Source organism: Prinia subflava, chromosome Z (assembly GCF_021018805.1).
Source record: "Prinia subflava isolate CZ2003 ecotype Zambia chromosome Z, Cam_Psub_1.2, whole genome shotgun sequence".
In the NCBI taxonomy this organism is placed as follows: domain Eukaryota; kingdom Metazoa; phylum Chordata; class Aves; order Passeriformes; family Cisticolidae; genus Prinia; species Prinia subflava.
This window is the reverse complement of record NC_086283.1, coordinates 102644991-102663851: the sequence shown is the minus strand read 5'-3', so window position 1 is coordinate 102663851 and position 18861 is coordinate 102644991. Positions and strand designations below refer to the sequence as shown.

General features: G+C 42.7%; 1 protein-coding gene across 5 annotated transcripts in view; it reads left to right on the top strand.

Moving 5' to 3' along the window:
• The first annotated feature begins 2365 nt into the window (after positions 1–2365).
• Positions 2366–18861, top strand: part of DYM (dymeclin) — a 209298-nt gene continuing 192802 nt past the window's right edge. For all 5 annotated transcript variants that reach the window (XM_063422109.1, XM_063422108.1, XM_063422105.1 and 2 more), the window contains exons 1-2: positions 2366–2503; positions 13381–13558. In XM_063422109.1, coding sequence (XP_063278179.1) covers positions 13419–13558 — 140 coding nt within the window. In that variant the 5' untranslated portion in view covers positions 2366–2503; positions 13381–13418. The remainder of the gene's footprint in view (positions 2504–13380; positions 13559–18861) is intronic.

The following is an 18861-nucleotide window of genomic DNA, read 5'->3' as shown; positions in this document are numbered from 1 at the left end:
GGTGCTGGAACTGGAGATGAGGAGATTGGCATCAGAAAGAAGATAGATACACACTGAGATAAGGAATCAGTTCTCCTCCTGGGCAGCAGAGCCAGCAGAGCCCCTCATCGCGGATCCCCGGGGAAGAAGAGAAGGACGCCCCTCCATCCATGGACTTCAGTGTCGTTCACCCACGGGAAACCAGGAATTGACACCTCGCAGTACCTGAGGAAAATCTTTTCACCAGACCAGAGACAACTGTGGATTCAAATAACCACCCCTGGAAACAAAGAGACTGTGGGGAAATCTTGTGCCAGGGACAAAATAAAGTGTATAAAAATTGAGCCCCGAACAAGGCAAATCTGTGAACTCAGGGGGGATGGCAGTGTGCCAGAGACCGCGTCCCTGTCCACCCTTGACAAGTCCCTGGGTCATCAGCAATGTAACTCTGCTGGGGGGGTGTTTACCAAAATTCTGTAATTCTATCCTTTTTAATAAACCAAATTATATTTCTAATTGGACTATTGGATGGGCATTTATAACAGGTGGCAATGTTTGCTCAGGGTTACACCCCACCCGTGCTGTCTGCAGACCTGCTGCTCGCATGCACGGCCCAGGGACAGGGATGTGTGAGAGCCTGCCTGGGGATCTGCTGTCACACCCCGTGGACTGTGGGGATAAACTCAAAGCTGTTAGAAATGAGACGCTTGACACGGCCAATATATCAAACAGCAATTCAATTTAATAATTAATTAATTAGCCTGGTAAAGTGTGAACAAAGGCAGTGCTGGGTGCAGTGGTAGGGGTTTCCCTTCCGACTGCACACCCATTGCTGGACTTGCTGGGATTTTATTGGCTACATTCATACATATTCATAAGCTTTTCTCAGCAGTTTCCATTTCCAGTTTTAACGTCACAATTCAATAATTAACAGTCATAAATCCATAGTTGGTCCTGTATAATTCTATAGACTATTGCGATCTATTTCAATATTTCAATATTCCAGGATGTACATCCAGGATATGTCTCCCAGATGGTGGGGTCCAGTTTCCAGATGTGGGGGTCCAGTTTCTATTTTCCAGGTCTATGAATCTCCGATAGTGATTTTTCAGTTTCCCTCTTCAGGAGCCATAAATCAGTGAGCTGAAATCTTTCTTGTCCACGACATTTTCCCACCTTCTGTGAAAGGCCTGGCCCCCCTTCTTATATCCCTCTTTTGTCTAAAAGCCTTTTTACATTCTAAAACTACAGTTTAAAATTCTTTAATACAAAGCAAGTTTCTAAAGTTATAATTCAAAGACACTTATTACAGAATAGCTTGAGACTTATAATAGGTAATTGCAAGCAAAAGATTTATTCAAAAGCTTCCTTCCGTGCTTTCCTCAGTTGTTTATTAGAACTCATCTTTATAATTGTCCCATGGCCGTGTTCCACAACTACAATTACAAAGACTTTCTTCATTTCCCTGACACGAAACACAACTTTGTATTTCACAGGGCTGCATTGGGGAGGGTTTCCCTTTCAATGAGCCAGTGCATCCCTTGGAACCTGCTGTTGATGGCACAAACCCCGCTTCAGGTGTTACCCTTGGAGCTGCAAAGATTTAAAGCAGCACGAGGGCAGGATGGGGTCTGTTGAATCCTCCTGCCCTCAGACATTCACTGCTGGTTCCTTTGCTGGGCTTACCTCACATCCCACTAAACATGTGGGATGCAGAGAAGAAAATCAGAATGAATCACAGAATGGTTTGGGCTGGAAGGGACATTAAAGCCCATCCAGTTCCACCCCGTGCCATGGGCAGGGACACCTTGCACTGTCCCAGGCTGCTCCCAGCCCTGTCCAGCCTGGCCTTGGGCACTGCCAGGGATGCAGGGGCAGCCCCAGCTGCTCTGGGCACCCTGTGCCAGGGCCTGCCCACCCTCCCAGCCAGCAATTGCTGCCCAATCTCCCAGCTGGCGCTGCCCTCTGGCATTCCCTGGCAGCCATTCCCTGGGTGCTGTCCCTGCAGGCCTTGTCCCCAGGGCCTGTGCAGCTCTCCTGGAGCCCCTGGAGGCCCTGGCAGGGCTGGCAGCTCTCCCTGGAGCCTTCTCTTGTGCAGGGCAGAGCCCCAGGTGTGCCAGGCTGGCTGCAGAGCAGAGGGGCTCCAGCCCTGGCAGCAGCTCCGTGCCCTCCTCTGCCCTGGCTGCAGCAGCTCCACGTCCTTGTGCTGCTGGAGGCAGGGCTGGAGCAGCTCTGCAGGTGGGGTCTCACCTGGGCACAGGGGCAGAATCCCCTCCCCTGCTGCCCCGCTGGGGGCTCAGCACAGGCCATCGGGGGTGTCATGGCCGCCCCGCCCCTCAAGAACTACAACTCCCGTGGTGCCTCGCGCGCCGCCCCGCGCGGGCCTCGCGCACGCGCAGCGTGGCCGCGCCGGCGACGTGGAGGCGGGCGGGGACCGTGAGGGGCCGTGAGGGGACCCGGGAGCGGCACCGGCGACGCACCCGCCACCGACCCCGCCAGCGACCTCGGGCCCAGGGCACGGACGGTAAGCGCGGCCTCGGCGGTGCCTTCGAGGGGCACGGGCGACGGGTGGACCCGGCGGCCGGCGGCTCCGAAAGGGGCCCCCGAGATCCCCCGGTTGCCCCGACGTCACCGTCCCCTCGTGGCGCGGGCCTGTGTCGCGATAGATGGAGGGGTGCCTTGCGTAATTCGACACCGGCGTCGCGGAGTGTTGCCGGGCCACCAGCACCCGCCGTGTCCCTGCCCGGGCTGGGGCATCTCCAGGGATCTCTTACAGGGTTCCCGGGTTGTACCTGAGTCCCTTCAGGATCCAGGAATCGTTTCCTCGCGGGTCTCCTGTGTGTCCTTGTGTCCCTTCAGGAACCCAAGAACCCTGCCAGGGTTCCCAGAATGTGTTTGTGTCTCTTTACCCAGACCTTGAGGGCTCCCTTATAGGGATCCTGTGATCCCTCAGGGTCCCTGTGATGTCTCTGTGTCCCTTTAAATGCGCCCAGGACTGGAAAGCCAGAGATTTATACCCATAGTTTTTCTTATGTGCTCTTAATAATTGGCTAGGTGATAAATTGATTGGTTTTCCATCCTGTTCTTAAGAAGCAGAGGTTATTCTATTCCTCCGGAGCATCACAGGTCTGCTGCGGCTTACTCTGCCTCCTCACTCCTACCACATTGTTTGCATATGTATGAATGGTAGTATTTATCAAAAGTGAGGCATATTTCAGCTTAAAATTGAAATGGTATCTCGCCTTAGTTGCCAGGCTTTGCATTACCTCATATGCCTTCATGCCAAGTTCTGCTTGTTTATTTATTTATTCTTACTAATCTCCTGTGCTGGGTGTAGGGAGTTCGTGGGGCTGTAATCTGATTTTTTTTCCCCTCTCCTGTGCCAGGGGATACCGTGCTGGGCTGCAGCTGTAATCACTGTAGGTTGTAGAAGTAAGAAATTAAGTAAGCTGTTGATGTTTCCATCGTGGATCTCTTTTGGCGTGCAGGGGAGTGGGAGGAGGCTCCCGGGTGGCTGGGTCCAGTGTCCCAACGCAGGGTTGTGTAATCCCACGTTGTGTCAATTCCCAACTGAAAGACGTTCAGGGTGCTCCAGCTGGGTCGACTAGAAAATTGTCACTGCTCCTTGGATTGCCAGGAGCTTGGGAGGGCCTGGTCCTGTCATTCCCATGGGCTGCTTTCCCTTTCCACTGCTGCTGCATCAGCAGAGGCCCGTGGACAGCCCGGAGAATGACGGACCCAGCTCAGCGCTGTCACCTGGCTGAAGCATCCCTCGGCTCCTCCTCTCACAGTCCCGTGCTGATGTTTTACCAGCAAAGCTTCCAATCCCTCGTGTTTCCTGCTCAGTCAGTAAATGAAGTACTTATAGCAAGTTACTGCTAAACTCAGATGGATCTGGTGCTTCCTTCCAGTCAGTTCATCAGAGAAAGAGGAAGGTTCTGAGATCACAGAGCCCCAGACTGGTTTGGGTTGGAAAGGATTTTAAGGATCATCTCATTTCAGCCCCCTGCCATGGCAGGGACACCTTCCACTGTCCCATGCTGCTCCCAGCCCTGTCCAGCCTGGCCTTGGGCACTGCCAGGGATGCAGGGGCAGCCCCAGCTGCTCTGGGCACCCTGTGCCAGGGCCTGCCCACCCTCCCAGCCAGCAATTCCTGCCCAATGTCTAACCCAAATCACCCTCTGGCATTTTCTGACATGCTGTATTTTTGAGATGTTGAGATGTTTTTACCATGCTGATAACTGACAAAAATCACTAAAAGCAAGAAATCCTGTTTGGTGGCAGCTGAACTGATGCCATAGGAGATGATTAATGATTTTAACAGTATTTTTCAAGGTGTATTTTCTAGAGTGGAAAATCTGTTGCACCTTGGAGTAATCCCACACCCTGACGGGTATAATTTAATTTGCAGGAAATCTTGAAGATAGGTTATATAAATCATGATGTGTAACATGAAATTACTACACATACAGAGCAGATTTGTCTTTCAGCATAACATGTTTTTTTATGCTGTAGTTAGATCTTCAGCTGTGAGAAACTTCAAAAGCAGAGACAAATAATCCTGTTGCGAAAATGTGATTAATGCCAAAACTGTGGAAGAGCACAGATACCAAAAGTTGTATAAGATTTGAAATACAGCAAAATATACCAGCATTGAAACAAATGCAGGCCTTTGATGAACATCTAATCATCTGTTTGGAGGTTAAATCATATTTGAATTATTTTTTTTAAACATTACTTTGTTCTTTAGGCAAGTGTTACATCTGATAGTGAAATAGGAAGGAAATACTTGTGTGTAACAATAATCTTAGCATCCCTTCCATATAGAAGCTACTTGATTTATTAAATCAGGCTAGGTTTTGTCTGACTTGAGCCATATCCAACCCAGCTGTCTACTTCTATTATGGTAGAAACAATGAATTATTATAAATTGTTTTTTTTAGGTGGGTGTATTGAGGGCTTTTTCAAAACTAGAGGGAAGGGACAAAGTCATCAAAGCATTCTCATATTGAACAAAATTTCCAACACTATAATCCATCATAGGTTATCAGGGAGTTGGTGTAAACCGTTTCTGAATTTGAAAACTGTTGCTGTATTTGTGGTAATAAAAGTCTCTTTGGCCACTGGAAGAAGATAAAGTCAAACCAGCAATGTTGGTTCTGATGTGCTGTTTATTCTTAATCTGTGAAGGCAGGTCTCAGTATGTGCATATTCTTGATGTGTCTTTTCTTTTAAGCTCCACATCCCTTTGATATTCTTGTTTAAAGTCCAGTTTGTTTTTCTCATTTTATAGTTCCAGCACACCTGTCCTGGCTGGCAGCAGGAATCTCACTGGTGAGAGCAAACAAAACTTTTACAGAAATACCTGCCCACTGCAGAAAGTGGAAATAGTATTTGAATTTTTACTTCTTGAAACTTACCTGTAATAGTTTTGTAACAGGTGTAGAGCCTTTTACACAGAAATTACAAGGTGTACTTGACCCAGCCTTCTTTCCTTCTGACAGTGTTTGCTAATTGGATTAAAGAATTTATTTCTGCATGTACTCCAAAAAAACACTAGCCGTGTTTGAGTGCTGACCTTTTCTTGGGGTGTTGGAATGTAAGAGTAAGGAGAGAGGTACCTTTTTTCATAATTAAATTTTTCATGGTTGCCTCCTGCCCTCTGTGACGGGATGTTTTTGTAAATCTGATGCTGCCGTTCTGCTCTCAGATTGGTGGGCTTGGTGCAGTACCTATTTCATAACTCGTTACGTAGGAATTTCAACAGAAAAGTGATCTTTATAGTTTTTGTAGCTTTAAATTTTGTTAACTCTGGATAAATTTCATATATAGAGAGGCTTTTGGGCCTTCAGGAAGATTTGGCCAGAAGTATCATTTTCTGGTATGAGAGTATAACTGCCAGCACTGAAAATGAATGAAATAGAGGACTCCCTAATTGATCTTGTGGGATTTTGTATTAATGGACTAGAGATGTGTTTTGCTGCATAAATCGCTTTGTTTGTAAATTGGGCAAAGAAGTCCTTAAATGCTATAAATGCTTATTTACCTGTATAAGTTAAATAGGAGTTCTCTGATCTTCCTAACGGGAAGGTGTTTCTCATGCAGGATGCAGTAAAAGCTTCCTCAAGAGGTTTGACATGTGCCTGCTGCTCTGCCCTGAAAGAGGATAGAGGATAAAAAGCTTCATTAAATTACTTGTGTCACTAATGGCTATGTGCTAATGGAAAGGCCAATACATGTTGGGTGGAAATACGATAATTTTGGTGTTTGTGGCCATCACATAACATTTAATATTTTTTAGAGCACTCTGTATCATGAATTATTATCATGAATCATTTAATATTTTTTAGAGCACTCTGTATGAAGCTTCTGTGGTGAGGCCAAAGGTTGGAATGGCATTTTTGTGTAAATTAGTTTTGATCTCTTATATCTTTAGAGAAAAGCAGCTTGAGCAAGGCTGTTTTTGTCCTCCTGTGAGTCAGTTGTTGCAGTTCAGGACACAGCTTTGAAGGCGACCTGTGAAGGTGACTCATAGTTCACTTGGAGTAAGGTATTTTGAGATTAGGCAGTGGGCATCTGCTTGTCAAAATTATTAGATTTGGTGATCAGAAGTTAGCAGGGTGGATCACCAGTAACCTGGAGATAATGGAGTATATTAAAATGTGTTAGTTTTATGAGATGGCACTGAGAAACACGATCAGTACATCTCAGTCTCATTTACAGAATTCAGGTTTTCATTTTTCTGTCATCTCCTTTCAGGACACTTTATTAAAATGTGACAAACTATGTAGGGTGAGCTGTCAAAGACAGTAACATCCCTTGTTGAGCAGTTCAGGGAAGCACCACAACATCCGGGCTCACTCACATCCAAGTTCTTCTGCTTGAAATACTCTGCCTCACCATGAAGGTTTTGAGAAATCCCTTTCAGTTGTGAGCAGAACAACTGTCCCGTAGGTGGGACATGAAGGAAGCAGATTGTGCTCTTCAGAATTAGGCTTTTATTGATGACTGCCTCCCACGGAAATGTTGTGGAAAAGGAACTGGAGCAGAAAACACAGCATCGTCACTCGTTTTTCAGCTGCTTGCCTTCCCCGTGAGGAGCCCTCTTTGCCTGCAGTAAATCTATCAAGGTTAATCACTCCTGCTGTGTGCAAGACTCTCCAGGCTCCATTGGAACCCAGGGGGACCACGCTGATGTCACTGCACTGCTGCTCAGTTCAGGGTCTTACCGTGGAAGGGAAGGCACCAGAACAGGGCAGGAGAACCCAAAGAGATGCTGTGTTTGTTCATCCAGCTGAGTAAACAGTGAGCAAGTCAGATTATTTATGTCGAGGGCTGCCTAAAGACCTTGAGATGGTTTTTTTTTGGTATTGTTCTTAGGCATTGTGGGGACCACTTCGTAATTCTGTTGCATTTCTTCCTGCCATCCAAAAATGCTTTTGTCCTGATGTGCTGAGCTTTACAGGAAGAAATTTTGGTACCTGGTGAATAGTTAGTGTGCTGAGCTCCTACAAAGATAGGTTAGAGGGTTGTATCATGATCCTGACAGTGGCCATCAAACCCGGCAGTGTCTGAAAAACAGTGGGTAGAGGAGAAACAGAGGATATCTGGAAAGCTGTGAGGGATGGGATTGGCCCCCAGGCTGCAAAGATAGACCCCAGTCATGGTCAACCAGGTTCTCTGAAAGAGCACCTAATTTGTGTTTCTCACAAAGCAGTTTGCCTGTCTGCTACTTCCCACAGAATAGTGGTATTTGGGGTTTTGGTGGTTTTTCTCTGGGGAGGGGGTGATTTGGTATGTGTCCGAACAGTTTCAGCATGCAAAAGTAAAACGGGTGGGTAAAGGGAACTGAAGACAGGAGTGAGAGGAGTGGTTGCTGAAAAGGCAGAAGAAAAGGGGAGGAAAATTACAAATCAGTGTAAAGTGAGCAGAAACAGTCTTTCCTGTGTAACTCATTAACTTAAAAACAGTAGGAAGCTTTTTTAATTGGTCATGAAGGATGTGTTTATTCCATTCTGAAGTCTCCCAGGCTGCTTGGTTGTGGCTAACCAGTGTATTAGAAAAGGTGAATTTTCAGTAGTGGTTTGATAGTGTTTAAAGATTGCTAATCATTAGGTTATAGTTGGAATATTCTGGCTCATTAAGATGCTTTAAAAACAAAGACGATTGCAGTGCTCTTCTCTTGTTTGAAATGGCAAAAATCCCTAAAGTCTGAGGATTGTAAAGATTTTTTTTTCCCGAAGATCCCTTTTACTGACAAGAATTGTTATTGCCAGGTATTCCTGCATCGTTAGTTTTGCTTAGCAAAATCTTAGCAATTAAACTGGTAAAACCAAAATTCTTTCAGTTTTGTACCACCCTGTGTGATCTCTGAGTGTGAATAAAGCATTTGCGTAACTGCTTTTTGTCTTTGTAGAAGGATGGAATCTCATTTCTTCGTTTTTTTTCAGCCTTTATAACAGCACCCAAACTTCCCCAAAGCAGTTCCCCAAGCAGTGCAGGTAAATAAACACTTAATGTGCATGGAAAGCTGCAGAGTGGCTCAGAGAAATTGTAGCTGCCCCATCTGTGGAGGTGTTCCAGGCCAGGCTGGATGGGGCTTGGAGCCCCTGGGACAGTGGAAGATGTCCCTGCCCGTGGAAAGAGTGGAAAGGGATGGCTTAAAGGTCCTTTCCACCACAAACCATTCTGTGAATCTATAAAATATTACTGTAACAGAGTGAGTAGTCAGAATTAAAATATATTGTGTGGACAGTAAAATTCAAATATTAGAACTGAACAATACATACTGCTTATCTAAGTTCTGTGTCTTCTGTTGTGTGGAGAATTATGTGTAAATATATTGCAGTAGTCTCATAACTCTGTGGCAAGCTTTATGCTAGGGTTTTGTGGGATGCTTTAATGTCTCATGGGTGAGAGATGGTCTGAAACCTGCAGTTCTTGGGTACAAATAGGAATCAGACAAAGACCTCAGTGCAGTGTTTTGGGAATAGTGAATGAGCAGCATTACATGTCATGTTCTCGTCTTTACAGTGATTGTGGCTGCTTTGCTTGGGAGGAAAACATTGTCCATTTGCTTTAGTTCATAACACTACAAACTATAGAGGTAACCAGAGTCCTGCTATGTACAGAAATGAATTTTTTGTTAGGTTTTAGAATGTTTTCAGTATTTTCATGTGGTTGTGTTAAAGACTCAACCTAGTGACCTATCTCAGATGACATTGTAAAATCATGTGCATGACCATCTCAAATTCTTACACTTCAAAGCAGTAGTTTTAAAAGAAACCCGTAGCTATATGTAATCTATATTATTCAAGATGTCTGCAGACTCAGCCAGGGGATAATGGCAAGCGTAGTTTTGGAATGGGGCATCTGACTGTACTGGACAGATAAAATTCCACATTAGCAATTAAATTCTGAGACCAGTAGGAGATGTAGTCCTGAAAGGAACTCTTATTACTTGTCTAAAATTATTTAAGTAGAAGATATATAAAACATGACAAGTTTTTTCCCAAGTTCAACAGAACACATGTGTACCTTGAGTTACACATAAGAGCTCATACATGGCACCTATGTATTGCTGAATTGCTTTTGACTTTCTTTCACAGGAAAAGTTATATTCTTGTAAGCCTTGTTAATAATTAATACTAAAGTCTTCTGAAGGAAGCAGTAAACTTGGGATTTATACCTATCCCTAGCAATTTGAGATTGGGATGAGTCCCTGATGTGCAAAACAAACTCCCCTGTGTTGCTCTAAAGCCTCTGCTGCTGCATCGTGGAGCCAAGTTCTGGGGCTAAACACGTGCTGGACTTGGTAGAGAATGACACCTGCAGACCAGGGTGTGATTCTTTGGGGGTGTAATAATACTGAGTTAAACTAAATGAGTTGCTAATCAGTTGTGTCTGTTTGTTTTTTGGGGGGAGATGGCAAGTAAGTAGATTGGCTTTTTGTAAAATCTTATTTTAATGAATCATGCATTTATTTATTTAGCGTATTTCAAGGAAAAGGAAATTAGATTTCATTGTAATTTACTGCTAGAGTAAGGACTGACTTTCCTGGAGTGCAAGGGAATTTCCTGTGATTTGGTGGTTGTTGGGGCTATCCCACTTCAGCATGTGAGGAGGCAGAAGCTCTTTAACCTTGTGTTTTGCAGTTTCTTTGGGATCCCCTGGAGCAGCCTTTCTGTGCAGTGGAGGCTGTTATGAAATTCAAGTGTAGGAAAAATCATGGATAAATAAAGAAATGTTTTAAATACTGCTTAAAGCATACTGTTGTAAATCTGTTCCAAGTACGGACATACTTTTTATATTATCTAATGACTTGAACCTCTACTGTCTTAACCAGCATACAGGCACCTAGGCATTGCCTCCTAATCAAAAGCAGTATGGACATTTAAGTGGTTTACATGTCTTATTTGAATGATCTTTTCAGCTAAAGGCAGCTGTTTCTAAAAGAAACATTTGATAGTGTATTTGAAAATGATTTAAGGTGGTGACTGCCATTTAATTTAATATTATTTGGTAGCAGCTGTCTTGGAAATGTGTTTGAGATCATGACTAGCATCTAATCGTTAAAAGGCCTAGAAATTAGATATTGATTTTTTTTTTCTATTTTATATTATTTTTAGACAATTTTCCTATAGAATATTTATAAACTCTGAAGGAGATGCTTGTTTTCCGGGTCACTTGGTGGCTGGAGAAATGTGTTGCTTATGTAAAGCAGAGCCTGTGGCTCAGATTGTGAGAGCTGAAGGGGCTCAGGCTGCATCATGAAGTCACTGCAGAGCACCTCACCAAGCTTTGGGATAACACCAGTTCCTGATGGAAGGAGTTACCTTTGTGTGTCTGTGTGTGCAGTCATCGCTGGGGAGAATCCGTAGAACTTGCTGAGATTTTCACTTCAGAGGGGTGCAGTGAGTGTAATGTACTTAGGAGAGGAAAGAAACCACCTGGGGTATAAGAGAGAGGAAAAAATCTGTGTGTTTGATTGCTCCAAGATTTGTTGGCTCTTGAATGAGTGGAAGTCAAAGCTTGCCAAGTCCCCTTATCTACAAACTATTATCAGGTATTTAAAGCTCAAGCCAGCAGGTGGATTATTTTGACCGGTCTGGATGCCTTGATATTTATTTCATTTAGAACAGAAAGTAATCAGCCAGTGCCTTATTTTTCTGTCAGTTTGGGGAAGGTCTGTGGAATGAAACGTTCTCTGCAGTTTGGAAGGAGCCAGCTGGGCATTAGGGCTGGAGGGCTCACAGGAGGCTCCACAGCTCGTCATGTTGTGTGGGAGCTTGGCTGTGGCTGTGGCACTGGGCACATTCCTGGGCACTGTGGTTGGACACTGACTCTGAAAACAGACAATAAAATTGTGTGCAGTTAAAGCCTTCTTTGTTTTGGGTTTTGTCTTAATGGTATTGAGCCTGCTGGCGTGCCATAGGAAATCTGGAAAGCAAGCATGACTCCTTTTCAAGAATTTACTTGAAACCTGTTCCAGTTGCTGTCATATTTCTGGGAAAGTGATTTAAATGTGGGGGGCTTTGGGAGCTGCAGCAAGCTGTAAGAGTAGCATGTAAATAGAGATTGTGGTGACTCATCTTTGGAGAACAGGGTGAGGATTTTGGGCACTGTCAGTGCGCTGGCACGGAGAACTCAAGTGTTCCAGGTGAAGGTGGAGGGATTTGAGGGCAGGGCTCCAGCTGCCTTTTGGTCCTCTTCACCATTAGTTGTTTGTCTTGGAGTAAGTGAGCTGGAAAACATGAGCAGAGAGTGGGAACTTGAAGCAGACAGAGACTAGACTTGTCTTTTCTCCAAGAAATAAAGGTTTAAACGTAGGGCTTTTAAGTAATTTAAAGGCACAGGGATGGGGCTTGAGTCAAAATACAGATCCAGGGCCAAAACATTGCTGGCTTTGGCAGTACTTGAACATGTTGCAAGCACATCAGGTTGGATGGCGCTTGCAGCAACCTGGTCCAGTGCAAGGTGTCCCTGTCTGTAGAGTCTCCTACAAATAAAATGTAGAAAACAATCACCAATTTCCCTTTTTTCCTAGGATTTCACACTTTAAAGATCTCTTTATTACTTAATATGTTTTATATTCTGCTCTATGGCTGTGCTGGTCCTTTATTGTGTCTGACATGTTTGGGTACTGTGCAGTTGCTCACAGAACTTCCAGTGTGGCTGCTAGTGTTGCATCTTTTTGTTGCATCTCTTGTTTTAGTACAACTTCTTCGTATTTACGCAGTTCTTTATTAATATCAACTGCTATTAGAAATCTTTTCTGGAAGTGATTGCTTCCATGAGGCTGATGAGCTTAAGAGTATCAGTAAGGCCGTGATTCTTGTATCTAATATCTTGTATCTGATACTTCGATCTGTATCTTTGTAGAAACCAAGGAATAGTAGTTTACATCCTCCGGTACAGCTGTGCCTGTTCTTACTGTCTTGTGCCAACTCAGGAGTGCGTATTTAGGTTACAGTAAATGTTGCACAACACTTTTATCTGGACTGGGATGCCTTTTTCTCATACAAACTTTTAAACCTATCAGTCAGAGTTATTTCGTCCCAAAAGGTGGAAGTTTATTGAAGTTAATGCCCTGTAAAGGTACTTAGGATCATACCTGGCACATAGTCAATAGCATTGTGGTGGTTCTCTTTCTGTAATTAAATTCTTTATGAAAATGAGAAGCAGTGTGAAGAATATAAAGCTTCTCATTCTTAGCATGGACCAAATACAACATGTATAGTAAGAGGGTTTGGAGTGCCAGCTTCTGCAAGGTTGCACATCAAAAAGCACTTGTATTTCTGATGAGGGAATTTTATGGCTTTTTCCCATGGAAGTAGTTGTCGGGAAGGAGCCACGTTATTTTACAGAGGTCAGGAGATTCATGTATGATCAGTACTACTTTTGCTTGCTTGATCACAGCATGGTAAGAGCTTTGCTTGTCTGGAAAGGCAGGAGCTTTAAAGGTGTAGATCATTGGTGGCACACAGGAATTAACTGCATCTTTACAGAAGTAGTAAATTTCTATCTGTGTATGTTCAGTTTGAAAACATATTTCTGAATAGTATATCAGCTTGACACCCACATTAAAATGGTGCATTCTATTCAGTTTTCCCCGCTGCTAGCAGCCTTGTTACTGATAAAACTGTGCTGCAGTGTTCTTGCTGAGTATAACTTAAAATACAAGTGAGATGATGACTGAAGTAACAGCACAGGGCCAAAGATGTTATTGTCCAAAGTCTGTTGAAAGGAAATCTTTCTAATATATTCCTGTGTGCCTGATTCCTACATCTCAGTAATTTTTCTCGGAGGTGTTCTAAAGCTTTACTGGTGGCTAACTCAGGGTCTGCATATTCCTTCTTTGTGCAAAAGACTTAAAGTGTTTCTTCTTTTTTTTCCTCAAAGAAATGAAAATTTAGAAAGACATTTGCCGAATAAAGAAGATGGGAGCAAACAGCAGCAGCATCAGTGAGCTCCCAGAGAATGAGTACTTACAGAAACTGTCAGGATCAGAGCCCATCTCTGAGAATGACCCATTCTGGAATCAGCTTCTGTCTTTCAGCTTCACCACTCCCACAAACAGGTAAGGGGGTGTTGTAATGCTGGCTTGGATAATATGTTTATAGAAGTGACCAGTCTGAAAGCAAACGAGTGGTTGTGTTAATTATTGCTCTTTTAGGTAGCAGAGGCAAAAATGCCTGTGTAAAATATACTGTTGTTTCTAAGTTTGGAAGCGTTTTCCACCACCTCTTCCATTCCTGTGGGTTTCTTTCTTCTTCATAATAGCTGTAATTGCTATTCATTCTCCTGGTGAAGATCAGAAATAGGGTCTGTAGTGTTGGGGGGAAGCTTCTTTGCCTGTTGTTTTAGAAAGCTTTCTTTTCCTTTGGTACAGCCTTTGGGTTGACTTGATTTGCTGAAGATTCCAACATGTGATGTTTCCTCTCAATTTAGAGTGAATTGTACTTCTTGCATGATTTAATTGTAGGTTAGCTTTTCAGTAGCTCATTCTCTATGGCTTTTTTCACTCTCTTTGAATTTTTTTTTAAAAAATGATGTATTCTCCATAAAGATATTTTCTAAATAATTAGAAATCAAGCTTTGAATTCTTTTTCATTCCAGAAAGTGGTGTGATAAATAAAATCAGTATTTTTTAGAGGATCCATAGCACATTTACAGAAGTGTAGAATTTAGGCTCTTGTAACTTCTATTAACCCAACTCCATTGCTAAATTCCTTGACCTGTGTGTTGATTATCAGTCTTACAAGAACAATCTGATATTAATACCTTCAAGGGTTACTTAAACTATTTCTACAATTTTCAGCATAGCACTAGTGCTTCCCTGTCAGTGAAAGCTCAGGCAGCTGGAATGGAAAATGGTTAAGGTAAATAACTGGGAGGCCTTCACTAGGTGCTATTTTTGTAAAGAGAGAGGAGGAGGAAGTATTTTGGCTTCTGCCTGGAGAGAATAGCCAGAGGTTAGGAAGAAGGGGCAGTGTGGTGGAGGGCTGTGAAGCTGCTAAAGGGCAGTACAGAATTGGAAGTGTGCAAGCAAGCAGTTGTTTTTCCTCTAAGGTCCCTGAAGACAAGAATTATTTACAGCCTAGCCGTGACTAATAAGATTGACAGCATTCTAAGAACTTGTATAATACTCTGATGTTTGGCTTTTTTCAAGGGGGAATAATTACGTATAAAACCTCATCAATTTCTTTTGGTTGTTCTATTTTTCTTCATTCTCCCATGAAAGTTAAGGAGTTTTTCTTAGCTGGTTTGCAGCTTTTTTATGCCTGTTTCATAGAATTCAGATCCAGTGCAGAGTAAATTTGCTAAACACCCCCCCCAAATCAACAAAGCAAAACCCTAACCAAACAAAAAACCTCAAGCAAGAAACATAATTAAAAAGACAAGCAGTCCAATAAAAGGATCCAAACACAGGTTGAAAGCTTTAATTAGCTGAACACCAGATGGTGCTCTTGCCTGGGAGCTAGAAGAGAAATATTTTTAGTGGCATCTTTTCTGCAGCTTCGCATTGGAAGGAAGCAGAAATTTCCCATTTAGTTGCATCTACCTGAGACAACCATTGGCAAGTGAAATCGGGGGATGTTGGCTGTATAGCACCCTCAGCATTTGTCTTTATCAGATAACCTTGCCTGCAGGAATGGAACAATAGAGGTCAATGTCAATTTCTGAGATCAAAATCTTTCAAATTACCGAGTTAACTCTTCTTGTAATGAGACTGAAGTGTCAGCAGCAAGATGCTTGTTTGTGCTTTGTGGAAAGGAGTCAGTTTTCACCTGTCATACAGGAAAGAGTTTTACAGTTTTCTTCTCTTTTTAAATTCACTTTTTCCGGTTGTCTGTTGCAAAGCTAGTGACTGCTTGCAAGTATTATTGGGAACTGTGTAAATGTTTTGTGTTGTTCTCTTCTGGAGGCAGTTGGTGATACTTCAGGGTAAAAGATCTGTTTCCTGAAGTTTTTGCAGAGGTGGGACTGATGCGATCCCCAGGGAGAAGAGGGCTCTTTTCTCTGGTCGCTGCTTTGGACATAATCCTGTTCTACATGTGTCAGCACCATAGAGGAGGAGGCACTGAAAAACATTGGAGGAGGAGGTGATAGAAAAATTCATGTTGGTAGGAAAAGCAATCAGCCAAACCCAAATTATCCAAGCAGAAACAAGTTAGGTAGGGAAGTAATGGGTTTGGGGTAGATTTACTCCTTTCAGCAACAGATGCCCAACAAATTTACCTTGTTATCAGGAAGACTTGGCTGCAGCAAGGGAACAGTATCTTCAAGGAAGGCTTCCAGGGGAAATCTGAGTTAGTGTGTGTAAGAAAGTTTGTGGGGTTTTTAATGCTTTTCCATGTGTGCTTTTTCTAGTTAGGAACTTGTGACTAGTGCTTGGCTTTTCAGAAGCTGTTCCAAGTTAGTCCAGGTACTGTAGATCCCAGGTGCTAAAGATGTCTCAAGACATCTTGAGAGATGGAGAATTACTGTCTTGCTACTCTGAGAAATTTGAAGACATGATACCAGATCTTAAAACAGCGCCACTTTCTGTGCTCTGCTGTCTTCATTATCTTATGCTCTGTGTGTCTTGGCACTTTGTATTTCTTTATTTGTCCTTGTGTTGCTTTTCTCTCTTTCTCCTTTCAGTTTGGTTGATCTCTTCCTGCTTTTATCCATGTCTCATCTTCGTGGTTCTCGCTTTAGGTTTTTTTGCTGACCTCTACCTGACCGAATGTGTTAATCTCTTGTTTTCTGGTTCCATGTGAAATTGTTTAGCATTGCACATTTCCTCAGCCATGTCTTCTTTACTGGGTTTTGTTTTTCCACTCCTGTTGACTTTTTGGTCTGTTTCTGTGAAGAACACAAGGTAGTTTTCTGTATGGAATAAAGTTTGCCAAATACCAGTGCTGCCAACTTCAAAGTTGCTGTATCTCTGTCTGCAGCACTGATGCAAGATGCTCTTGCCCTTTCACTATCTCCTCTAGTGTTTATTTTGTTCTTTTGTGGGTTTAATCAGGAGCTAATCTATCTGGAAAACATAAGAGAAGTGTTTATTTTTTCAGCCAAGATAATTCACTATGGTGATTCATAGCTTGGCACCACAAAACAATTCTGGCAAGATGAGGGATTGATTTTTTTGGGCACAGCAGCCAGTTGAGCTAAAAGGTGGGATTGCTTAAACCTGCTGTGCCATACAAAAATGAACAGGAGAGTGTGTGGTCAAAACAGAGCTGCCTGTGAGGAGTCTAATATTCTGCCTTTCTGGGCTGCTTGGTCTGCCTCTCACACTAATTATCTTAATAATTAGGCAGATATTGAGAGGGGATATCAGCAGTGAGTAATGAGAAATGAGCTGATGGTGACTCCCGTGGCATGAGTGAACAGTAACAGCCAGACCAGCCTGGGAGTCTGGCAGGTGAAGGAAGCCCCTGGGGCCTTCCACAGCCCAGGAGTGGGAGCAGACAGCGGGTGCAGACACAAGTGGCAGTCAAAGGAACAGCTTCAGTAGTTCAGTTTTAGGCTGCCTCATGCTTTTCACTGTGAAAGGTTTATTGAGAGATCCTCTTCCATAAAGCAAATCATGCGTGCTGGGCAGGTACTGGTGAAGTGTCTGCTGGGACATTTCTGGTTTCAGCCATTAGGAAGTACTTGGGATGCTAATTCCACACTCCTGCGTGTTCATTTTTGTTTCCTCTTCATGGGTCCTTATTTGTTGCACAGAATGGATTTGTGGGAGCTGAATTAAAATTGTATAGAACCTCTTAAATCTGCCACTTCTATACTTTAGGTGAGTGACCTATCAATCCAATAGTGTTTGGATATTTGAAGAATTAAATACAGCTTTTCTGGATGATTTTTTTAGTTACTGTCAGGATTAAGAGCTATGAGGTTTGCTTTGGAGTGTTAGCTCTCAGTCTAGGCAGACTTTGTGTTTGTCTGGCTTTTCTGTGATTTGCTACCAAAAATGCAACCTCCTCTTTAGTGGTGGTATTAGTTACAATTATTTTCTGATGGAAAACTTAGTTAACTAAAGCAGAGCTTGCTGAAAATCATGTGCTTAATATTTACTGTTCTGCTTTGTTCCTTCCCTAGAGTTATTAATGAGTTGCTGATTCAAGAATAATGTGCATAGGCCTTTAATGGAAAGACATAAAAATGAGAAGCTTTTATGTTGCCTTAACATGGTACATTTTTTAAATGGTACAATAAATCATATGCTGCCTTGTATTCTTTGATGTCTGTCCTCCAACTAGTCCATTAAAATCAGCATTCCCACAGTATGAATTTAGTAAACGGGCTGGTTCTTCTATTTTGTGTTCTATGGCAAAGGAAAAAGGCCTTACTATGAGGAAAAGACTGTCAGGAAAGCTGCTTGATTTTTTTTTTTTCTCCCATTCTTTTTTAGAGGGGTACCTGTCTGCTTTGGTTTGGATCATTTTCTTACCATACCAGGGCAGGTGTTGTGATATGAGTATGTTTGTAATTGCAGCTTTTAGGCAGAATGCTTTCTCTTGTTATGTGGAGATACTCTAACAGAAGCCACTGCAACTTTGAAACATACCGTGGTGCTGTTAAAGGAAAAGTGGATAAAGCCACCTTCTTCAAAGTCAGGAAAAAACCTTCACTGTCTTAATAATTATGGTTTTGCTGAAGACTAATGGTTATAAAGTAAGGCAGCTGAATTCAACCATTTAAAAATGGCAATACCGCTTTTTTAATACACTTCTTCCTTTTTTCCTATCCTCTTCTTTTTGGAAATAATGTCTTTACAATACATGCCACAATAGCTGCAGGATCTTGCTTTTTGGTTGTAAGAAGTCAGAAGTAAAAATCTGCGGTCAGTGAAAATGATGACATTTTATTGACTAATAGACTGCTCAATTTGCCATTCTTTCCCACCTCTGCTGAAAAGAGGCTTTCTTAAAGGAAACTAAATTCCTGATGAAGAAACTCTTTGGACTCTATGAGTGATTGCAAACACAAAGGGATTAAATCCCAATGAAATAATGATTATCCGTGATTACTCTTTCCTTTCACCACTGATGTGTGATAGCTGCAGTCACACAGATGCTGCTGGTGTATATAGAGCAGTTGTTAGTGACAATGGTATGCAGAATATTCTTATTACCTGGTGTTAAGATGTTACAGAAAATAATCACTGCCACTGTAAAACCTCTCCTGTTTGGATACCTTTAAAATAAACAACGACGAGCCAGTTTTCTTTAGACATGGCTGTGCTCTCAAGCAAGCAAATTTGAGTGTTACTAATTTTAGTTTTGCTGAAGTCTGTGGACTTAACCTCTACATAAAAGAAAAGCAAATAAAATAATTTCTTTCTTTTATAAGGTACTTTGAAAATGCTGGCCATTAGATCACAGGATG